Source organism: Neodiprion fabricii, chromosome 3 (genome assembly GCF_021155785.1).
Source record: "Neodiprion fabricii isolate iyNeoFabr1 chromosome 3, iyNeoFabr1.1, whole genome shotgun sequence".
Lineage (NCBI taxonomy): Eukaryota > Metazoa > Arthropoda > Insecta > Hymenoptera > Diprionidae > Neodiprion > Neodiprion fabricii.
In genome coordinates, this window is record NC_060241.1 from 38,317,474 (window position 1) to 38,343,110 (window position 25,637).

At 34.5% G+C, this 25,637-nt stretch overlaps 1 protein-coding gene across 3 annotated transcripts in view; it reads left to right on the forward strand.

Moving 5' to 3' along the window:
* The window catches only part of LOC124177928 (ATP-binding cassette sub-family G member 4), a 47,959-nt gene that overhangs the window by 18,197 nt on the left and 4,125 nt on the right, over positions 1-25,637 (forward strand). For 2 of the 3 annotated variants that reach the window (XM_046560896.1, XM_046560897.1), the window contains exons 2-6: positions 718-1,180; positions 12,884-13,001; positions 19,806-19,995; positions 20,687-20,832; positions 24,835-25,073. In XM_046560896.1, the coding sequence (XP_046416852.1) occupies positions 991-1,180; positions 12,884-13,001; positions 19,806-19,995; positions 20,687-20,832; positions 24,835-25,073 (883 nt within the window). In that variant the 5' untranslated portion in view covers positions 718-990. Of the gene's footprint in view, positions 1-717; positions 1,181-12,883; positions 13,002-19,805; positions 20,000-20,686; positions 20,833-24,834; positions 25,074-25,637 lie in introns of all 3 variants that reach the window. The other variant, XM_046560898.1, reaches the window with a different exon arrangement.

Consider the following 25,637-nt stretch of genomic DNA (forward strand, 5'->3'; position numbering starts at 1 on the left):
CTCGACGTGGTATGATAATTAATTACGTATTGTACCAGGCGAAAACAGTATCATAGAGGAAAGAATTACGAAATAAAAACTGATCGAGGACAACTGAGGTTCATCAAGTTGATTGGATTTATTAATTAAAAAAAACTTGTCATACGTTTTAATAAATGTTGGGTTATCAAGAAATGGCCTGACTTTAAATTCTTATAGAGATCTTCGATTGACCGAAAAAATAACCAGTGAAAGAAATCAATATGTGAATATTTTGCGCATAACGAACCGATGCGATTTCGTGATTTCGTTTCCAATACATGATTTATCTTACCAAAAATCAATATCCGTACTCACGTTTTCTGTACAATTTATTTAACAGCGAAATTGCGAACTATCATCCATTGAAATTGGATAAACTATAAAAATTTCCAATCAACACATTAATTGTTGAACTGCGTCAATCGAGGTTTCTAGTTTCCTGCTAAAACTCACGATCAATAAAACTCCGTTTTTCAATTCCTCTATTTCGACGCAATTTAAATCGGATTTTACCCACACTCCATGCATCCAAAAAGTTGAAAGAAAGAAAGAAAGAAAAAGCTGAGATTGCTATAATTCGTTTTTCATCTCTATTCTCCCACACCTGTTTCGCATAAAAATTTTCCTATCACACCTTGTTTAACATACATTTCAAATATGGTTGAAATTTTTATTAGAAATCTGTGATTTTTGCAGGCGGTGAAACTTGGCGGTGATAAGTGGCGTTGCAACAATTCTGACGAAATATACATGCCTGCCAAGGCGTGTACGTGTTCGTAGTAGACACACTCGCGTTCGCGTTGCGAAATTTTTAAATTTCGCGCGGTTTGAGAAGTTCTTTTTTTCCAAGTAAAGAAAAAAAAAAAAGAAGAAAAAAAAAATTACAATTATATAAATAAATAAAAGAAAATAATAAAAGTAAAACGGAAAGACTTCACGTGCGTTGGTGAAACGGAAATCAGAATCAAGATGAAGCTCGAGGGGAACAGCTCGAGAGACGACGACTCGAACGGGATATTATTGCAGCCGAGAAAAGGCTCGGTCAGACTTCAGATCCTCCCAGCTCAGCCAAAGACCATAACCCATCTTCCGAAGAGGCCGCCCGTTGATCTCGCGTTCACTGACCTCACCTACAGGGTTCGAGAAGGACGAAGAAACAGTGAGTATTATACCTCGCTTACCTAAAAACATTCCGGACACGGCCGCAATTTTGTGCGTCTCGGGGTTTTCGACGCTCGGAAACTCAAATCCGAAGTCGTTTCGAAAAAACGGCAAAATTTGACTTTTTTTTTTTTTTTTTATTTGCATTTTATTCAAGAACCGCCATCGACGGATGAAAAATTACCCGACCATCGCGTAGAGCGGAAAATTCTACATCGAATTATGTACCCGTGTGTCGGAAACGGTGTCGGATTAAGAAAATTAATTGTATGAAAAAAAAAAAAAAAGAAGAAATTGCTTGACCAAAGTTTCCCAGACGCCGTCGATAAGTAGAATTTCTTTATTCTTCATTTTTGGATCCGACATAATTTGATGTAAAATTTTCCGCTCTACGCGGTGGTCAAGTCATTATCATTCAGAAAATGTTCAGTTTCTCGAAATTCATTCGATTGTTTTGATTAGTATAATTATTATAGTTACGCAAATATCGCGATACACTTTTTTTTTTTTTTTTTTAGTTTTTTTTTTTTCGTACACTTAACAGACTTGTCTTTGCTTGATCATATCGAATGAAATATTTTCTCAATTGTTCGTAACAAACGATACATAATAACGTTTGGCATTAATTAACGACGAATCCGTTTTGTAGAATCACAAGAAATTTCGAACAATCAATTCTCAAATATCGTTCTGAGGTGCTGAATCTGACAATGTGACAATAGAAAAAAATAAACATCCTCACATTTTGTTGATTTTTTTTCCAAACAATTGAATAAATTATAAAACTTCCTCTTGATCCGTATAATAATGTATCAGTCATTCCTTGCGTATACTATATAATGTGAAATTTTTTGAATAGTCGGATAATATTTATACAGCAAACATGTCATGGTATAGACGATATATTCCGTATTACTTTAAATATACGTATTTTTTTTTACTCCTAATCCGGCAAAAAGATAACCCAATAATCTTGTTTGTAATTACCGCGTGTTTAGCGGAGCACAAGTATTATATTAGTGTTATTTTTATTATCATCATCGTCATCATCGTCGTAACGTTTATTTCCCACCGTAAACAAATTAGCGTTAAATTACAATACTGCTAATAATGCTGAGAGAAAAGTATAGTAAAAAAGTGTCAAACCTTGCCTGCCTACCAAATATCGAATTCGCAAACTTCTGCGTTCATCTCTCTATACATTCGCGGATATGCAAACAAGTTTAACGATAAACAGGAACTGGTTTCATAATTGTGTCCCACGTCATGATATCTAGATATTTTCAATCCTACGCGTGCGATATATTATTAAATATGTATACGCATACGTGAGGTATGAAATTAATCGGAAATCAAATCGTTATTCCGTGACGTCAACTTGTAATTGCAATAGACAGTGAAATTTATCGGTGATATTACTGGCGGAAGATTGAGAAAGAAAGAAACGGAAAGAGAAAAATTTTGCAGGATAAAATCGCAAGTACAGGCAATACGTCGAAAAATTGAACGTAGAATTCTGCTGCAATAATATATTATTATTATCTACACCTAATCTCGAATTTGTTCGTGATAATAAATACCATAATCATCAGATTTGTACATATAATCGATGAATTATATGTTAGCTATGCGTGAAATTCAAATTTCGGTGCGAAATATCAATATATAATATATAATATAATAACAATATAATTTAAAATTGAATATTTTTCCTCGCTTGATAATGTATCCGAAACACCGCGGGTAGAATAAAATTGTTTTTAATTATTAGCGGTAATGGAAAAAGAGAGAAGGAACGATGAAAAAAAGAAAATAAATAAAACAAACACACAAATACAAAGAATAATAATCCAACTTGAGTTGTCGATTGAAAACTTTTTGCATCAAAAAAAGAAAAAAAAAAAAGAAAAAGAAAAAGAAAAAGAAAAAACAGCGCGTAGCTGTTATAATACAGAATTTCGAAAAGCCTGCAGGGCTTGAAAATTGTCGGAAAACATCACGTGTATCATTGTAAGTGTAATGTAATCCCGTGTATAATTATAATTATCATTATTTCACGCGGCTCGCGAAGGTGGAAACGGGTTTCACGAAATGACATTGACCACGAAGTGAAAGTGGGCTATTGTACTTGCAAACCGTCCGTAGATCAGGTCTAGGATCTGGGATCTCTCCACCGTCGAACCTCTCTAATCGACGTTCTACCGGGTATCCGGATACATGCAATACGTGCAAATCGCATGAATTATACATGGGCATAACAGTCGTACGTGTTGCGCGATATAAGTGTAGTCACGTCGCGTGTGCGCGCGCATACAAGCTTGAATCGCACACAAGCCGGAATATGAAAGCAAAGTAAAAGTTGTTGGACAATATTTTCACTTTTCTTTTATGCCGTTGACTTGGTTTTTTTATTTATTTATTTATTTATTTTTTCTTTTTTTCTTTTTCTTTTTCTACTTTATCTTACACGACGTTATTATATTAATTTTCTCACCGCGTATGATTAATGTTACTCGTACAAGGTATGGATTTTTGAATAAAACAACAATATACGACGTATTGCAAAGTAAATAGTTTGACGTTATCGATACGTTTGTATGATAGTTATAATTTATTAGCAATGTTCTTGTTATATTCATTCGGAATATTTGATTTTGTACAACGATTGTTTATAACGTCCTTGTACAATATATTCCATAATGCATTTATGTCGTCGCAACATACATCGTAGGTGCTTGACAGTGGAAAAGAACAAGTTTGACTGCGTTGATAGCAGCTTGTTTACATCGAAATCCGTTATAATTTTCACCGTTTATGCCTACCTTGAATTGTATAGTTACATACATATATGCCGGAACAATCTCTTGAAACTTGAAAATCAACCGGGTACGCGCCAAGGAATTGAATCACATTGGTCGGCGAAATCTTCCCGCGGCGATATTCTTTGTCCGCGACGCAGGCGTGCCAACGTACGCAAAATGTGTACGTTTCAATCTTCAAAGAGCATAAGCATTTAATTCCGACCGTTCTTTGAAGAGTCAACTTTCCGACCCGACAACAAACGCTTCCAAAACCTTTCCGAGTCGCTGATTCAATTATTTGAGATTCTAACCTCGAAAATTCGTGTCAACCGCATCGCCGGCAGAAAGAGTTTGACAGCCGAAAACTCGGGTTGGCCAGCCTGCGCGAAGAGCCGATAAAACTCGCGCATGCGCGGTTCGTTTTCAAGTTTCAACAGATTGTCCCGGATGTATACGTATACGTATGTAACCTGATTCCTGCGACTCTGTTGCGAAATTCTTCTTTATCCTTCGCGCATTTTCCACGCCGACGACTATAATGCAATATTAATATATTGCATGGAGGATGCAGATGATATGTAAGGGATCGTAACACGATGTCCATGGTTTGTATACAAGTCGATTTTAAAAACCTTCAGGGTCGTGATATTATATACATATATGTATTATTGTATATATACGCAACACGTGGCCTTGTACTGTACCTTTACAGAAATAAACCGTGCGGACGGTTGCAAATTTTCTGCTCACTCGCAGCTTTGTGCAACTGCAATAATGGCGTCGATTCGTTCCCTGCAATTTAATTTAATCGTCGTCGTCGTCCGATGACGGACGATCGTTTTGTATAATGAGTCTGCTGTTCGGTATAGCTGAAAACAAATTCTTCGTCGTTTATACTCTTGTTTATGCTCTTATCCTTTACTCGAGAACAGCCTCGATCCGTGTTATCTTTTATGCCTTTAAATTTATTTGAAACTTCTTTCCAATAACACAGTTTAACGATTAAAGAAGTTAAACGACGCAGTGAGATTTTATTTTTCACTCTTTTCAATTATTTTCCAAAATCCGGAGGTTTCGTTAGAAAAAAAAAAGCAATCCGAGACCGATCAAAATCCCGATGATTCAACTTTGTTACACGAATTATAATTTGTGGAAATGTTTGATTTTCTACAACCCATCCGCTACGTTATGTATTTTCATTTTAAGTTTGAAAGAATGATGATGGAAAAACACTAAATACTTTTTTTACCTCGCAACGACGAATGACTATTTTCTAGTAGAATATTTTCTGCCTACCTTCTCCATCCGCAAATTGGTGTTACTAAAAATTTTGCCGTCTTCATCGTCATCCGTATTTCCATTGTTCCATTTCTCCTTACTCGCACACCCAAAAAGGATATTGTTCGTATCGTGATATTTCAATCAATGTTCATTGTATTAACCGAGGAGAAAAATCATCGTTTCACATTTTGCTAGCTCAGAGAAAATACATTGTTTCGCTTTTATGATTGGGAAACTCTGACTCATCGTTGATTGTACAATCACTCGGCTTTTGAACTCCTCGGTGCATCTGCACCTAAATTCAGACATTCTCTGTTCTATACTTATAAATCGATTAGATTACGTGAGACACAGTCTTATCCGATATTTGATAAGACGAAAGAACAAATTTAAAAACAAGTATACTCGTATGAATTAAAAAAAAAAAAAAACAAGCTTCGCGCAATAATGATTTAAAAAAATTGAGCCATTAAATATGGATGACAGTAAAAAATTGTAATTGTATTGACGGTAAAGTTCAGCCATTTAGTAATTATGCGATGCATGTATACGTTGTGATTGGAAAAACCAGAAATCCGTTATTCAGAGACGTATTAAAAATAAATTATCAACTAATAGTCGGTGAGATGTTTGTCTTTCAATTTTCGATGTTGTTTTCTTCTTTTCCCCCTCAATTTAAACATACTTCGTAATTATTCAGTTCGTGTCTTACTTTTTGTACGCTTCGCATTCTTGTCATACGTATAATTGCCATTAACGCGTTGTCCTCGAAGACTCGATCTTTTTTTCTCTTTATCTGCATCGAGAAGCTTTTTTTTTTTCGTCGGTCAGTCTACCTTCAATTTTCAGGCAAACGGATTCAGTTTTTTCGTTCGTCTTTAGTGCGGACTGATTTCCGGGTTGAACAAAAAAAAAACTGCCTCCCACATGTAATTGCCATTTTTTACTTGTTCTCCCTGATTTACCTTCTTCGTACCATCAATCATTCGTTCGATTAAAATAAGCGTTTTGAATCCCAATAATAATTACATGAATCCAATGAATATTCTTCAATTTAGGTGAAATTTATTCAAATCAGGTGATTGTTTTCAGATTTTATGACGCGTAAAATTATTCGAATACCTACTTCTTAACTAATATATTGACTTTTTTGTTTTTTTTTCCTTGTGAAAAAAGAAAAAATCTAACCAAACAACCATTGCATCGATCCTAGTAAATTTATTAAATTATCTTTATCTAATACGTCTTTCTTCCAGCAAAACAAATTATCTATCGAACGAAACAACAAATCAGGGAGAACGAGTAAATACATAATTACTTGTAAAAAAGTTATTGTTCTTCTTTCTTGTCAGGTTTGAAATTCTGTTCCAAAGTTAAGGCGAGAATGAATTATCGATGGTCGTTTAAAGTTTTCCGGCTTATTATTGACCATCCGATTTTCGAATATTAGTTTCATCTATTTCACGTGATGACGAAATATAGTGAATATAGAAGGGAAATATCGAGAACGAATTATTCTTCAATTCGATTGGGTTTTGTTTCGGATTTTCGATATTTTTACATTCGGAACCCTGGTAATTTTGATTTTCGTTTTTTTATGATTTTTTACACCCAACCATGCTGTGTGAGTATATTTTAATTTTCGAAATTGTATTTTTGGAGCTTTGCTTAATCGTAACTTGAAGTTTTGAAATCCGGCATTTCGGAACTTTAAGCCATCGGGTTTCCGACCATTTGAAACTTGTTCGTTTCTCCAAAGTTTGATTTCTTTACTTCAATTTTCGCGACCAAATAATTCGGATTTAGGCGTTTTCCGAGCTTCTCAAATTCAGCACTTTAACCCTGCTCCACATTTTGCACAACGCAGCCAGAAAGACATTCGAAAATCGCGTGCGGTCCTTACAAGCGCGTAAAATTTTCAACTCGATATCTTATACAGCACAAAAAATGAACGTGCAGATGCTAAACGGTAAACAAATTCGTCATATGCGGATTTTTTTTTCTCCGTAAGCCGGATCGATATCTTTTAGCCGCGATCTCAAAGTTGTATAATTAAATTTGTTGTTCGTATATTATTATTCGGATGCGACTTCGTCAAATGAAGAGTCGGTCTGAAATCTTCTTAATTTTTTTTTAATCATTATTCAAAGAGAAATTGTTTAATTTCTGCAAATACATTTTTTTAGTTGATAATATCTCGTTGCCACGTCGACAATTATCCCCTCAGAATTTTCACCAATTTTTCACCAAAACACATACGTTTCAAGTACGATTTTTAATACGCTCTTCATTCCATGTCCGTAACCATTCGCCTAGAATAATTTTAATCGAGTCTAAATAACAGGTGAAACTCCGTATCGAAGGTCTTACAGTTAATTAACGATATTTATATTACTTTCAATTTAATAAATTTCTTTAGCAGTACAAACAGCGTGGTAATAACGACGCGGCAGATTTTTTATGCCATGCGTCATGAAGCGATATTCAATTTGACATTTCGGACAAATTTCTCGTTTCTCTTCGTAACTCATCTCTTATACGTTTAAATACTCGTCTCGATAGAAAAAAGACCAACGTTCAACATATGCATAGGAACGTTGGTCTTTTTTCTATCGAGACGAATATTTAAACGTATAAGAGATGAACTATGAAGAGAAACATACTTTATATATATGTATATATACATATATAATTTCGTTAATTTTTCAAATTCACCAGTTGTTCAAATTTACATATTTTCTATACATTTTTACATTTGATAACAATGATAATAATGATAATAATAATAACAATAACGTTAACAAAATGAAAAAATTTCATCGAGAAAAGATATAAACGAACATGAGTGGCACACTTGGCCGACTCTCGTTGTCTCTCTTTTTCCTTCGCATTATGGCGAAAGGTCTGCAGCTGGTTTGAAAATATGTTAATACACATTCGGCCAAGGCCAGACTTCGACTGCATCAGAAGCCTTTTATAATTCAGGGGTGAATTCCGATCGGTTCTGTACGAAATACGAACGTTCTTTCGATTAAATATAATTTGATGCATTCGGTTGTCATTTTTTTTACTCAATTTTGCAAGTAACTTTGGGAATAAAAATCGGACCCCGATCGTCGTCTTTTTTAACGGGTGGATCTCATTGTGAATTTTTCTTTTTGCTCGCTTTTTATTTTCTCATTTTGTGTAATTATTTTTTTTTTTTTTTTTTTTTTAATCTTTCCTTTGTTTCTCGCCATATTACGGACATGACTTGCATTAGTCATCGTGTTTACTGATTTGAATTCCTCGCATTGCTATAAAGGCAGTTTTGATCGAAACCAGTATTTTGCATCTTAAAATCCGCATATAGGTCAAATCGTCTGACGCTCGAAATAAATTCATAAATAATATTATCATTACAATCATCCTACCTGCATCATTTATCTGGAACAATTCGATGGATTCGAATGATTTTTCTTTACATATTGTTTGATTGAATTTTTATCGTCTTATATTGAACGCAAATTAAAATATATCCGTGTAACTTTTCGACTGGTAACAGAAACCTTTTTCATTCCGCTTTTTCTTCACTTTTACGTTTGACGAATGAGAGAGAAAGAGAACTACGAAGTCCCATAAGGAGGCTTTATTCCGCATTACGCGTAATTTAAATTCACATACGGATCGACTTTAACTTTTTTATACCTACATACATAATCGTTAACTTTCGGCTGAGTTAATTTACGTACATTACGCGTGTATACGCATACTAGTATGATCAAATTTTAGAAAGAATAGGATGTGCAGATGGTGCCTTATCTCGAAAAGAAAAAATTCATCCTGACATTAAACGACCGTAGTTCGTAATGGCGGCTGGATTATCCATATTCAACGGATACGGTCGTTACGAGAATTCTGTCTCATATTATTGTTCGAGAAAAAAGCTAACCCGCCGACCTTGGATTCGTTACATACGGAGATATTTGAGAGCTTGGGAGAAGACAGCACGAATTTTCATGTGTCGCCGATTACACAATTATATATATATATATATAATATATATATATATATATTGTTCCGAGTTTATATTAAAATAAATCAACATTGATTCTATACATGGAATAATGACCAACGTATTCATTTATTACTTATAAAGTTTGCTTTTGCCTTTTTACGTTGATAACTACGACGAAAAAATTCGATACTTATTTATCAGTGTAAAAAAATAAAAAAAAAAAAAAAAAGAGAAAAAAAACACGAATCAATCAGACGTAATGCTTTCGTTCATCAGATTGAAGTAAAAAATAAAAAGAAAAGACAAATAAAAAATTCGCCCTTGAATCCTTGTCCGATTCCACGTTCAAAGTCACACGTTATACGATGATCGAAACATCCAACGTTTAACCGGATTTTAATATCTTACGAATACGTGTGTGTGGAAAAATAACCGAAGAAGATGAAAAAAAAAAAAAAAAAAAAAAAAACGATGACGGACGAAAGAGCTCCTCGTCTTATTGTGATCCTTAATGTTTGATCTCTGATCTGTTATATTTCTCTCTCACTCTCTCACAGTCTCTCCGTCTCCATCTCTATCTCTATTCTCTCCGAGAACTTTGCACGCGATAAAATTGTGTGCACATGCATCGTGCGTGAACGCATGCACAAGTGCAACGTGATTGGATGATATTTTCGAGCGATGTTCAAACACCGCCGCCTCTTTACAATTCTAACAAAAATATCGAAAATATTTGAAATGTCCGTATTCGTGGTAGATACATGATATTTATAGCCGTTAAAATTTGATTCGATGTTCAACAATATCAACCGATCCCTTACGTCTTGTGTACCATTCTCTTAAGTGACAATATTTGACATGTGTAATTGTTTAAATCATCCTGGCAAGTTCAGGCGACGATTTATCCATTTAACAAATGTGCACATCTTGTGCATCTACGTTAGGATCTTCCATAGTCAGGATGTTGACGAATTTTTTCAAGCATGCTCCTCAAATCAATTTCAAATGATTCAAAAACAATTGCCTAATTTTTTCAAATTTTTATCTCAACTCTAAACCGTGCCAACAACAAAGTGAATTTCCTCGATTGAAACAGACGTGTTTCGGACACGTTATCGGATTATATTTTATTATAAAAGTAATAATGTTTAAAAAAAAAATGTGTAACCGCGATGTTTTAGCGGGCATTACTGCTACTATTTAAAAAAAAATTCACACACTGAGAGAAATTTTTATTTCCGGTTACCGCTCAGAACTTGACTATTTTCATTTTTTACCAGAATCGAAAAATACAGTTATAGGTAGAAAATGAAAATTAGTTTTCTAGCCGTTACCGGAAAGTCTAGTATCCGTTGCTATTCTTTCTCGTTACGATCACTGTTAACCATATAACAAATTGGGATATGCTCAAATCGCATTTAGTAAACTTAAAAATTCACAACAGTGCTAATATTGAATACGATTTGCGGTTTTTACCGTTATAAGTACATTCAAACCTCACGCCTCATTCGCACGAGAATTTATAATCATGTGTAAAATTATTTCCAGCCTAGTTATCAGATCTGAAATTATTTTTATTTTCATTCAAGTTTTGCGGTTGCGGTACTTGCATGCGATAATTGTTTGTAATAAATTATACTAAAATTGTAATGCGAGAAACTCGAGGTATCCTCGTCTAAAGCGATGTAAATCTACTAGACTCGCTTGTTCCTGGAGTGCAGTAAAACGAAAAACCAATGTCGAGTTTTTTTGCAAGAATTCTTTTTGCGCCTTCGTTAATAAAAACTTCCGCATCGCAAATGATCGTATACTTATTATGCACGTGTGTGTATTTTACTCACAGTTTTAAACGAAAGTACATATCTGAATGTCAATTATGTGCAGTGCATGTATTATAATAACTTGACTTGGAAAATTTACGGTAATTTAGGCGGACCGAAGACTCGTTTGCGGAATGCAAATTCTCCTCACGATACTCTTAGAGCAGAACATTAAGGGGGTATTCTAGTGTAGAAATTTGAAAAAATCGATTTTTTTTTTTTTATATTTTCAAAGCTTAACCTTTCAAGAATGTGTCCTTAAAAGGCCAAGTCAAAATTTCAATTATTTTCAGAGATATAGCCATTTTAGTGACACGTCTTCAATACTGGCTCGGCTGGAACGAATTTTACTCGAAACTTTAAACGCGTTTTTCTCAAAACTACATTTTTCAAAACGGTTGACATGATTTCTCAAGTTGTATTGAACCGATTTACTTGAAATTTGGTGAGAATCTTCTCAATACATGTCTCTATCGCACGAAGTATTATTATAACGAAATAATAATTTTTACTATTTTTAAAAAATTCAGAAACGTCCAAAAAAGTCAAAAAAAACGTATTATTTTTTCGGACAGCCGTAATTTGGCAAAAAAAAATTTTTTTTCGACTTTTTTTTGGTTAGTACGATAGCTGCATTTATGTAGATTAATAATCTTTTTTTTTTTTTTTTTTTTTTCTGATTTTGAAAATGCTTGCAATCGTGACAACATTGGCGCGCCATTTTTTTTGTACCCCCCACTTCAACAACTCATAGCACTTTCAATTTTGTATTTTTTGACTTGTTTTTTTTTTTTTTTTTTGTAATCGTGAAATAATAATAAACGCCTGATAAAAAAATGGATGGTAAAAATATTTTTTGTTTTTTGTTTATAGCACTTCAAAAAACACCTCAAATTCATGCCTCTACACTAGAATACCCCCTTAAACAGGTTGTTATACATCTATAACCGTAACTCGACGAACTTTACACGCAGTGAATCAGCTGCTTTGGCATTAGGAATTGAATTACATCCGGATTCGGTATCCGATCATTCGATATGCCATCGGATATAGATTTCATCCGATTGAGCAACATTTGTAATTACACTGAGAGCAATTTTTAGTTTCGGTTACCGCTCGGTCCTTAACTATTTTAAAAATACAGTTATAGGTAGAAAATGAAAATTGCTATATTTTCTTGCAACTGTTGCGAAAATTCAATGCTCGTGCAAGAATAAATTGACGTTAAAGCCTCGTTTAACTAACACAGTGGAGTAAACCTCAGAAACTGATTTTGCGTTGCAACAACCAAAAAAGGATCGAAAATAGCGCAAAATGGTTACGCGTACCTCGTTTTTCGTAATTGCAACAATATTCAAACAGTTTTTTTTAACGACACCTGTGTACGCATTACGATATTAAACATGCAAGTGTGCGTAAAAGCAAACCCGTATGTAAATCATGCAATGCTGAACAAAAGTATCGAAAAACGCTATGATATTTATTCTATACAATTACAAAATTTATAGATTTTATGAAATTGTTGCATAAGTCGAACATTTTTTTAAAAATGTTTTGGCTTTTATGATAGTTACAGATATAATTGACGTTCTACTCGGTCGGCAAAGAATAACTTCGACGTCCCCTTAAATATGAGAAAATTCAGAGTTTAAAAAACGTCCGCGTTATCTAGAAAATTTTTTTAAAATTCTACGAAGGTATACATCAGTTATTTACTCGTCCTACGTTTGTTTCGCGGTTCGTTGAGTCGACGTTTTTTTAACATGTCAATTATCGTTCTTAAAATATGTTTTATCTTTCAGATGTAAAAACCATATTAAAATCCGTCAGTGGACGGCTGCGGTCTGGAGAATTGACCGCAATCATGGGTCCATCGGGTGCGGGAAAATCGACGCTACTCAACATCCTCACTGGATACAAGTGAGTACAACACATACGCATATGTATACACATATATATATTATTTATTTATACTTATATAATACCGGATTTTACGTAAATCAAATATTTCTCATTATCAATCATCGTATTTATACTTGTCTCAAGTTTCGCTCGTTATTTCTCACAGAATAATGTGAAAATGATTAAGCGTGACATTTTTTTTTTTTTCTCATCTCTTTGGAGAAAAATGACATTGTTTTTATACACCAAGGGTAAAATTGGATGCTTTAATTGCGAGGATTAAAAATAACCGATAGCTTCGAGTTACTGTCAGTTTTGGGTGTAATAATAATAATAATAATTATGCCCCAATCTTGACGAATCTAATCTAATCGCACTTCGTAGGTCCAAAGTTTGCAACGTTGAAACAAATCGTTGCACAACTGGATTACGCGCTCAATAATTTCAAGGTTTAAAACATTTAATCGTTCATTTTCGTTCTAATTTATTTACGAGAGAAAAACAAGTAGATCAGCGACATTCGAAAAGCCCGTTTGTCCTCATTTAGCGTCCGAACTTGAACTTTAAATCGTTTAATCGTCAGCGTTTTTGAACCGGTGGAGATAAGATTTACTACTTTGTACAGAATTCTGCTACGACGATACGATCTCGGTGGCTGAAAATAAAGTAACGCTTAGTTTCAGGTATTTTTGCAATGAATTTGGCAAAAAAAATAAAAATTATTAATTATTTTTCTTTTTTTGCTCATAAACAGATCAAAAGTCCGGAGAAAATGCAAATTGCAAACAGTCGTAGGATATAAGAAGCGTATAATTTTTTATTCCAAACTACCTGACAGTTACATTAGTGCGGTACATATTTTTCACATAATTTTATGCCTCATACAGAGTGTATATAATATATATCGTATAATAAAAGGTGTGATATGTACGTCATGAAATGACGCAATCATCTGTGCGCGAAACGAATTGAACGACACAAGCGTGAAGCGTGCTAATAGTGAATTTATCGTCAAATTCTCTATTCGCGTCCTATTTCATCATTTGCATAAAACTCTTTCTTTATTATTTTCCCCAACTAAAACTTATTACTATATTCCGATCTGTATTCATCATCCTCTACTGCAAGTTACACAATTTTTTCTTCTTTTTCTCTCTCCTTCTCTCTCTCTCTCTCCTTCTCTCTCTGTCTGTCTCTCTCTCTCTCTCTCTGTCTGTCTGTCTGTCTCTCTCTTTCCTTTCTACGGGGTCAAACGTTAATTTTACGCACGAAGATAGCGGTTTGTCAATTCCGAATCTGTGTCAGTAACCGAATATTTGTGAGACAGCTGCAAAGTATAACACAATTTTGTAACATTATCGTCGGAATTTCGTCAGTTTCACGAACTATTCGAAATTCATTATCTTTGACATCAAGTCGGCGTCTTCGTCATTCGAGACTTTGACAATTCAATTCACGTCCATGTTATAATATCTCGTACGTGACCTGAATGTTTGTATTTACAACACTCGCTGTTCAAACATATCTGTTAAAGTTGTACGAATACAATGTTACAACGTACAATTGTATGAGAGTAAATGTACATGTTATTACAACTATTTATAGACAAAAAAAACAAAAAAAAAACAAACTATTTTTAATTAACGAATAACCGCAGGAATAAGAAATATATAAACTATTGAATTGTAACACCGTCTCGAACATCATTTTTTACATCAAGTTACACAATTGGTCTGAATGTGTAACTTTCTCGTCTTCGAGTCACAGCTAGCCGGTTGTTTGTAATAACTTTAACCTGCCGATGTAACAACATGTATAAACAACGGAAAGTTTTTGAAGAGGAGGTAAATACTTGTGTTTTCTACGGATCATCAGGGCCAGGGGCGGGATAAGTTTTCACCTACATATGCTGCTGGTATATTGGAAAACGTTACGAGGTCGGTTGTTATGTTGTAAACATTGAGGGAAAACAAAAATTATGTTGCAACGCAGAAGCTGGCATAAGGAACGAAAATTGTAAGCTAAGAGTCGGCGGATTTGTAGGGTTTTTTTTTTTTCTTTTGTTTTTTATTTTTTCATTTTTTAATTTATTTATGCCGACACATCAATATTAAATTGCGCGTGTATAGCATTACAGATATGCATGATTGAACTGAGCAATAAACTATAATCCCGTTGCACGGATGAAATGCGTTGCGTGATTGTTAACCGCCACACCGTTCGATCAAGTATAAAACAACGAGAAAATTTTCATTTTCATTTCCTGCAGATTCATTCCAGTAAATCATACCGTACGCGTACAATGTAATGATCAACGTCACGCGTGCAGTTTTTTTCTTTTTTTTTCTTTTTTACCTCGTTCGGATTGTTTGATTGTAATTATTCTACAATTTTTTTGTTTCAACGAGCAAATTATATGACGCAACTTCAATATTTATTGTCGCTTGGTTATGCATAATTTATTTATTTTTTTTCCCGTTCGTTTGATAAACGATGTATATGCTAATTAATTAACCTTTTGAAAAATGTAAAAGAAATAATCTACATTGATGCAAAGTTTTATAAATGTATATATATATATTATTGTAGATACGTAGAATATAGACTAATCGATGAGAATATTTGTATTTTTAGGACACTTTTTCATATCTCAGTATTTGAACGCATTTTATTTTTCTCATCATTCGTTATATTTTAATGAATAACATAGAAATTGTTTATTAGTCGTATAGTCTGACAGTATAATATGGCGCATATTTCGAATATAAGTTTGCGTATTTGACAGAATAAATTTTTGAAATTTGCCTGTATTGTCGATAACAATTGCTGTATACTGTGTACAGAATGTAGTGTATGATTTTTGATAGCAAGATATTATCTCGGACTTTCACTCGGATTTCCGGTTCACAATTGTATCGATATACATATATATGTATATGTATAGTAATGTGTCATTCGAACAATTAAACCGACTCGTCGTCGTCAATTTAATGTCTGCAAAGTCATTATGATAGACAAAAATACAGAGGTAAAAATAATGCTCGCATAGTTAAAGCGGATTCAAGGCTGTCGATTAATTGTTTTCTAGGCGATCGGAAGTCCTCGCATTACGTAACAATCGGTCATACGTATGTTAAAAATTACATCGTACGTATATAACTGCTTTGTGCAAATTTTATATGCCCACTGTTCTACCGTCATTCTAATTGTAAGTGTTTCCGTATCACACATACGTACCTAATCACTTTTAAAAATGATTCTCAATTTACTTCAAATTCAGTGACGACAATTATAGTGTATTTGTCTTAAATTTGCGATAAAAATTATTGAATTTAATGAAATTTCTAGGAAAAACGCAAAAGTGTGAGTTGAACTTGCTAAATTGTGGTGTAAATTTATTGCATTTTTAAGACAAATATGTCGGTATACGAATAAAATTTTCTGTATTAATTAGTTCTTACATTGCTGCGACGTCGAGGTCCGAGTTTAACAGTTTATACTCGACTATCGACATTTTCCACCGCTGTTCTTTAACGAGTAATGAACCAGTTCGCATTATCATGTTTGTCAACGTCGAGTGAACGGGGTCAAAATAACAATCGACCAACTAACTGCTTCAAGCCCATTACTTATTATAATTATACGTAGAACGAATCGCGCAGTTTTCAGACCTCTGCAATGTAGTATGAATATATAGCGTCGAAGTAAAAAAAAAAAAAAAAAAAAAAAAACCTTCGGAATCGCCTCTGCATTGTTAATAATAAAACCGAAATTGAACGTATAATGTAGTTACCGATGCTTCGAATAATTTCAATATCATGAAAAACTAATTGAAGGTTCTAACGGGTGCGTTGTATTTTTTTTTATCTGAAACCCATTTACAGTTACAGATTGTTAAGGTTACGTGGTACTCCTACCCTTACCGATCGAGCAAACTCTCCCTTTATCTCTCTATATTAAATTAACAAACGAACGGAAAGGGTTCAAACTTCGATGATGCATCGCGGGTTTCGTAACGGAATTCAGGAAAATTTCTCGTATCCCGAAAATCGTCAGCAAAAGTTTGTGATTTTTTGACACGTGTTGCTATTCGCACATTTTCCGCATTTCAGGGGCCAACAAGCGCATAGCTGAGATACTTTGCCTAATTTCGGAAAGAGTGAGGAGTAAAATGAGCCATTGTGAGAAATCGCTAGACGAAAACTAGAAATTACAATAATTTGGTGAATAAAAGATGGACTCAGTCGGTAAGGGTAGGAGTACTACACGATCTTAATCTGCAGAAACGTTTTCGCTGGCAGGTTCAACTTTTGCATCCCACTCTGCAACCAGGCTCGAGGTTTCGTTCAAACAAGTCAGGCATCGTTGTCCGTTTGGTGTATGGTCAGAATCATTTCTTCGTTTACAGATGAAATTTTATTACATTATGAATATTTTACACGATCAGCATGAAATTTGATATTCTACCGAGCGAACGAATATAGAAAAAATAACGTAGGAACTATAAAATGTCAGCAACGTTGCGTGATAAATATCGATATATTATAATTATTTTTGTGATGCTTCAACTTAGTGCCATTGTACCTATAAAATTTAGTTACATCGATTGCATGTTTTAACGATCCAAATTACTTATTGACGAGACAAAAAAAATGAAATAAAAATTCAAACAGGATGCAAAATCTCCATGGAACGATCGATAATTTGGTATAGTGTATAAACAAATGCTCTGAGTGATTGATTTTTTTCACCGTTCTTCATATTCTTCGAATTCCTTTTTCGTCACGATTATACATCGCTTTTTAATCGCTTATTTCAATGTCAACTCTTACATGATGTTGAAACAATTAACAAACCGTCTAAAATCCGTACAGCAATATTATTTTCTAAAAAGGTTTGCAGGTAGTTAATTTGTTTCTTCGTCTCTTCTGATTTTCAAGCATCAAACACCGCCAGTTACAAACTGCCTTTCCCACACTCCAAGAAAGCTGAACCCGCTATCCGTTGCACATATATAGTCAGCATTATGCAGGTATAATGTTTAACTTGCAAAAGGCGAGAGTGACGCTCGTTAACTTTCTTCACGTTACACTTGTTCTAGTTCGTATTGTACATATATAGGTAATACAGCTACGTGTAGTTTACTCCAAAAGGGCAAAAAAAAAAAAAAAAAAAAAAACAGAAAAACGAGTGTACGTATAATCAAAGCGATGCCGGAAGTTATAATACTATATAAACCTATTTCTCATTGTTTGTTCGCGTTTATTTATTATTTATATTACACAGCAGTTGTGTTTTTATTATAATAGATGATTGTAAATCGTTACGATATCGTGAAACTGATTTGACGCATCGTCGTCTTCTTGCGAAACAGAACGATACTTTTTTGCAATCGATAATTTATTACGGCAATCAATAGTCATTTTATCAACTTCTAACGTCATACAAATCCCGGGAATTTAATATCTAGCATCTTTTTCAACAAACGCTCCGCTCCGTAACCGGTTGCACGTATAATCTGTCCGTTAGATTTGAAAGAATAACAAGTTTACACAAACGTCAAATAAACGCAGCGTGCTCCGAAATTTTCCACCTAACGTGTACTTTTTTTTTTCAAGCTTTTTGTTTTTACCAATTAGCCTTTTGTCGTCAAACGAAGTAAGAGTGACGGTATAAATTATATTACTCATTGTGATAGAAAAAAACAAAAAAAAAAAAATGAACCGATTCATTTACTGTATGGTTACTAGTTACAAAACTAAAAATGAAAAGAAACAGAGTTGACAAACAATACAATTAAACAAATAAATGAACCATTTATATGGATTTTCATCAATGTATTGTAATTACTGTGATATATGAATTATATGCGAAAAAAGATTCATAAATTTATCACCTCTTTTTGCAACAATACATTACATATATATATATATATATATATATATATATATATATATAACTAACTCGACGTTACACGTAACATTTGTATAATGCATGAGATGCGTGTACGCAAAACAGCCGACAATCGCCATTAATCCAAAAAATTATGTCTCTTGTCGTCACCTGCGTCATGATTCAACATAAACATGTAGACACGTTGGTGAATATATTCATTTTTTAACGACATACCTGAATCGGCATATCATCGCATACCGCACTGTACACTGTAATTAAGTATCGTATCATCGCAGGCTCAGAGTCGAGTCGAGGCGATTTTTTTTTTTTTTGTTTCTTCCCTTCATTTGCATCATGCCCCTTCTTTTCTCAATCTATTTCTATCACGTACGAATTTCGTCCGGTTTATATGCGATATTGTCGACACATTTTTTTGACTGAATAATAATTATCTGGAGGAGAAAGATGGGTGCATCGATAATCTGTGATTGATGTGAATACAGTACGGAGAATTAATTAACGGAGATAGAAGAACGATTTGAGAATTTTTAATGACAGGGGAAATTTTTTTTTAACGATCTTATAGCTAATGTCCGTTGAATTTTGCAGTCGTGACGCGCTTATGCAATCGAGTTTGCTTGTTAATTTGATGAATAAAGGTTTTACAATCAATATTTACAGAAATCTTTTTCAACTTTGTAGATTTATCGTTTAATTTGCTGTATTTCAATTCGACCGTCAGGTCCTAACCTAAATGCATTTTGTAAGTGGATGGAAAATATTGCGTGTATGTGTGTATGTGTGTGTGTGTGTGTGTGTGTGTGTGTGTGAGAGAGAGAGAGAGAGACTATTCAAAGTTGAAGAAAGTCTGGTTCACTGTTTCGAAAAAAGGCGTATCAACGTGAGATATGAATTTCTGATTTTCAGAACAACAGGGATGGAGGGCAGCATAACGATGAACGGACACGAGCGGAATTTGAGTGCGTTTAGAAAGCTCTCTTGTTACATTATGCAGGACAATCAGTTGCACGGAAATCTGACTGTGCAGGAAGCGATGAAGGTTGCGTCGAACTTGAAGCTTGGCAGGAATGTGACCCGAGCTGAAAAGGAAAAAGTGGTGAGTGTTTAAGGTCGTGCGGTATCCCCACCCTTACCGACCGAGGAGATTCACCCTTTTTCTTCCTACCGCTTCCTCGGTCGGTAAAGGTGGGAGTATTACGTGAGCCTAAGATATATATCCGATGATTTATCGACCGGTTATTCCATCACGTCAAGTCTCCGTGTCTGCGATAAAATATCGTAAACGCATCGTTTATAATTTATACCCGCGATTCATTTTGTATTCGCATTCTTGGAGAGTGTGCGAAAATGATTTCATGGTATTGAGCTATGACGAACCTTTTTTGTTATACAGTCAATAATAACAATGAGAAATCACCGCGTGTAGGAATCGATGAATTTATTCCTTACTGTTTTCCGTAATATTGTTTAACAAGTTATACGCAGCCGGGAGGCCGGAAAAAAGCGATTTTTCAAGGATTTTTCTCGAAGAGACATTTCAATTTGTCAATACAAAGAGCAGAATATTAATTTTTAACAAAACAGCGGTTTTTCAAAAAGAAAAAAAAATTTGTCATTCGATATTATATTAATAAATTCAAATTTCTCTCGATGAGAAAAATCCTTAAAAAATTGCCTTTTTTCCAACTCCTTTGGCCGAGTTACCTCGACCCCCGCTGCTCGAAAGCTCGTCGCTCATAATTGACTACGGAATGACTGAGTAAGAGGATTCTTAACGCGTGTTCCAGTTGCAAGAGATCCTGGAAACACTTGGACTTGCGGAGCACCGACATACCATGACCTTGAACTTGAGCGGCGGTCAGAAAAAAAGACTCTCAATTGCACTCGAGCTGGTCAACAACCCGCCGATTATGTTTTTCGACGAACCGACCAGGTGAAACTCACATCTCTTACATACGCACATTCATGCATACACACGTTTTTATCCTGAAATACGATGATTAATCATTAGTACAGTCGCTGTGTACGAAAAAGAATAACCGAGATATCGACTTTGCGATTATACATACCAATATTTTCTTTTTTCCAATTGTCCGAATCCAGAATTTCGATCAGATTCTGCCGTAGCCTCGGCCGCCATCTTGAATTTATAATTTCAATCGGAAAATTACGATCTTGGACAAAAAATCGCTACTGCCAACATTGTAGGGATTTAAATTTTCTACAAGTTTGATTCTGATTATTATTTATTTTTTTTTTTTAGTTAAAAGTTGGAAATGGCCGAGTTTTTTGAAAAAAACAAGTTCCAACTTGAATTCAAGACGGCGGTTGAAATTCTGAATTCAGACCATTGAATAAAGAAAATAGTGATGTCGAAAAATTGCAATTTCAAGTTTACAGTCGCTGTGTAAATATTTCTGTACCTTCCTGATTATATTTCCCCCTCGAGTTTGAAGTACGCAACGTTAGCGTCACGAAATTCATTATTTCGCAGTTCTGGAATGACTTTAAAGTAATCCGTTTTTAAAAAACATGCCTATGTTTGGATCAGTATGGTTTTCTAAATTTCAGACAATTCCAATGATGTAAAGTACCTAAAGATTTTTCCTGAACACGCATCGTTACAGTAACGTTGCTAACTTCAGTCACATTTTTTCGCCTTTCGTTTATATCTATTTTCTGTCATGCATTGTAATGCCAACTAAGGGAAGAGTAATTTATATCTACAGGGTGGTCCATTTAAGTTGACACTGCAGAATATCCCGAGAACTAGCCATTTTAGAGAAAGATGCTTGAAATAATATTTTCGTGGTTCGAAGGGGAAAAAACATTGCGTCGTCATTTGGAGGTCAACATTGAATTTTTTTAACGGGAATATGTACTTTTTTTTCATACATTCGCATTTTACACGTAGAAGTAAAAAAATTTTATACCAAACTTTTTTTTAAACGACATGAAAGAAAAAGTCGACAACATCGAACCAACCACTCCAGAAAATATGACGGAACGAATTAGAAATGCTTGCAAAGGCATCGGATAGAGGAACTTTACTACGCTGTCACGCATCTTTTGTAAAACGTGTTGAGAAGCGTATCGAAGTATAAAAGTTCTTCATTTTTATGTGTAAAATGCAAACGTGTGAAAAAGAAGTACATTTTCCCATTAAAAAAATTCAATACTGACTTCCAAATGACCTCGTATGCCTCCATCTTTTATTTCAAAGATCTTTCTTTAAAATGGCTGGTTCTCGAGATATTCTGCAGCGTCAACTTAAATGGACCACCCTGTATATCTATATGTATACTCGCTTTGGAACTCTGTCCGAGAAATCGCTGGGTTTCAGTCATCGCATATTATACGTATAGATTATACGTACCTGTACACACACATGATGTATGATGTATGCGCAGAAAGATCGTGATACGACTGAGATTTCTTAAATAAGATTTCTCCCGTCAGTACACATGTAAAATCTTTGATTCGCAATAAGACATCTTTATACATCCACAGACTGAATTAATCAAATCCCGGTTTTTCCCCGTGATCGCAGTTTTTCTACTTTCCTCAACGTTCCACGTACGTTTATTTATTCGGACGACGTGACCTTTTTCCCCGGTTATTTACCAGATATTCCAGGTAACTTAATTTTGCCAATCGTTTCGTTCGAGGAGAGTGAAAAAAAAAAAAGAAAAGAAAACAGCTCGAAGAATCGACACCGTTTACCATCTCACGAATGAATTTATACGTAGAGATATCAAGTCGAGATGTAAATTTAAAATTTAAAGCAATCTCTCCTTCATTATTTCGAAATTGAGTATGCATTTTTGGATATATTGATATTGATAACCGCTGCACTTCGAAATCCTGAATTCGCAGAATTTGCACACGCCGTAGCTTTTTATCAATCTTTCGATAAAAACATAAATATGCACGATACGTATACGACAAATGGATACACAGTGAAATTATCGTTAACTTTGACCTAATGGTTTAAAAAAACATATTGCAAAATACAGCGTTTGATTGCAACAATTGTAACGACGGTAAAAAATTTACGTTTTTGCATCATAAAATGTATCATGGAACGAAGAATCGTTTAGTGATTTTTCTCATAATTATAACCGTTCATTATTGGTCGACTAAACGTCTAAAAAAAAAAAAAAAAAAAAAAACCCATTAAATCTGACGATTAGCCTTATTTAGCAGCAGCTGCGTGTATAATCTCTCGACGCTAAAAGTTTCCATGAACTCACGATCGTCGAGACACGCAAGTTAAACTGGTTTCTGACTCGCGGCTGTCAAGGCTGGTCACGTCGTTTTATTCGTATACGCATTATTATTCTTTGTTGTTCCTGTTTGTTACTTGGAGAACTGAGAGAAATTTTTATTTCCGGTTACCGCTCAATCCTCAACTATTTTCATCTTTTACCACAATCGAAAAATACAGTTCTAGGTAGAAAATGAAAATTAGTTTTCTAGCTGTTACCGGAAAGTCTAGTATCCGTTGCTATTCTTTCTCGTTACGATCGCTGTTGCTATATTTTCTTGCAACTGTTGCGAAAATTTAATGCTCGTGCGAGAATAAATTGACGTTAAAGCCTTGTTTAAATGAAAAAGCAGAGTAGACCGAAGAAACTGATTTTGCGTCGCAATTGCCAAAAAAGGATCGACGATAGCGCAAAATGGTTGGGCGTACCTCGTTTTTCAAACATTTTTCTTAACGATACCTGTTTTACTGAATTTATCTAGTTACTACAAGAAATGAAATTTTTTCTCAGTGTATCTGTTGCTTTTCCTTGATTTCACTTATCTCGAGTTCAGAAGAATAAGATACGTCGAGGAAAAAGAAAGGATTCCAGGAACAGGAATTAGCATCAATTCCGACCTTGTGCAAATTTTTGCTCTTCTACTGTGTACCACATATTTTGCTTAGATATCCGTGGACGTTACATAATTATACGAGTGTGAGACCTTGAAATTCAACGAAACGGGAATTTGTCAATTAAATTCCTCGAGTAGTTAAGGAGCAGGATTTAGCACTGAACGCGTATAAGTTTGCGAATCGTCGAAGTCTATCAAGCAGATTTTAATATGTCAAATTGACATTTCGTAAAATGGAAATTGCCGAGATAAAAACTTGTTCTACCTATTTATTTTATTTTTCTTCTCTATTTCAGTCCTACTTAAATTACGAGTATAAATCAACTTGTCAAGTTCTCTGTAAAAAGTAAAAAAAATCGCACTGGAAAAATTACATGAATTTTGTGACTTCACTGCGGGCAAAAATGTTTCTTAGTCGTGAATTTGCCCCTAAAAGTTTGACCAAAATTTAACTAAAGTTGTGTCTCATCGTTGCTTGAAGAAAAATCTACACATAGGATAATAATTTCGAAACGTGAATTTTAACTCGCGTGTAACTCAAAATTAGTCTGTTAGATATAATATACAGTATACTGCTTACGCGTGGAATGAAACTTGTATATTCTTTACCATGCGATATAATTTATACTCATCCTTCGGGCCGATAATTTATACCTCAACATAATGAACTGTATAATTAAACGATCGTAATGCTAGACACTATTGCATACGTGGCTAGTAGTTACTATTCGTTGAAACCTTTAATATATTTTTTTTCATTCTTGCGCTACAAGCGACTCATTTTATTCCAGATATTGCTTACTCGCTTCTCATCTAATAGATTTAAAATTTGTGTAGAAAAATAAAGTTCCAACAGCTTCCGCCAAATTTTTCCTGATCCCAATTTCCCAGTAGCGATCGACTCAAAGCGATCGATCGATGATAGGTTCCACCGTCGCATTGCTTCGATCCTGCTGATCGTACGGTTCGAACCCCAACTGACCACTCGAATACACATGTTTTACTTTTCTATCTCATTTCTTTAATAACCCTGTATTTTTTGACTCGTCAACAGTGGACTGGACTCCTCGTCCTGTTTTCAATGCATATCACTGCTGAAGACTCTCGCTCGTGGAGGACGAACCATCGTCTGCACGATACATCAGCCCAGTGCAAGACTCTTCGAGATGTTCGATGCTCTTTACACGCTTGCCGAAGGCCAATGTGTCTACCAAGGATCATCGTCGCAGCTCGTTCCGTTCCTCGGTTCTCTGGGCTTGAATTGTCCAAGCTACCACAATCCCGCTTCATTCAGTAAGTTGTGCTATTCAACGTAGAAAACCGGTCTTTCCAAGCACTCTATTGACCTTTCAGTCGTTGACATGCGAGTTAAGAAGCCAACTTCCGGCCCTCGCTTACACTGTACACTGAGAAAAAATTTCATTTATAACTTACAGTTGGTAGAATATTCTAGTAAAATATGTGAATTTTTACAGTGATGGATTTAATATTGTTGGAAAATTACTAGAAAATGTAAAGAAGTAATTGTTTAGTGTGATAATAGTTGTCGATAACAAATTTTCTGGTTGTTGCAGCGTTAAATATTTTGTTTTAGTTTATTACACGGTTTTCAGTTGAATAAGGCTTTAACGTCAGTTTATTGATGTACCAACTTTGAATCCTATCAATTGTTGCAAGAAAATATAGTTCGAGCGACGATAATTAAAGAGAATGGTCACATATACTAAATTTTCTAGCTACTGCTACAAAACTCATTTTCATTTTATACCCAGAACTGTATTTTTTTTTATTACGGTAAAATATGAAAGTAGTTGAGGCCTGTACGGTAACCAGATTAGAAATTTCTCTGAGAGTATA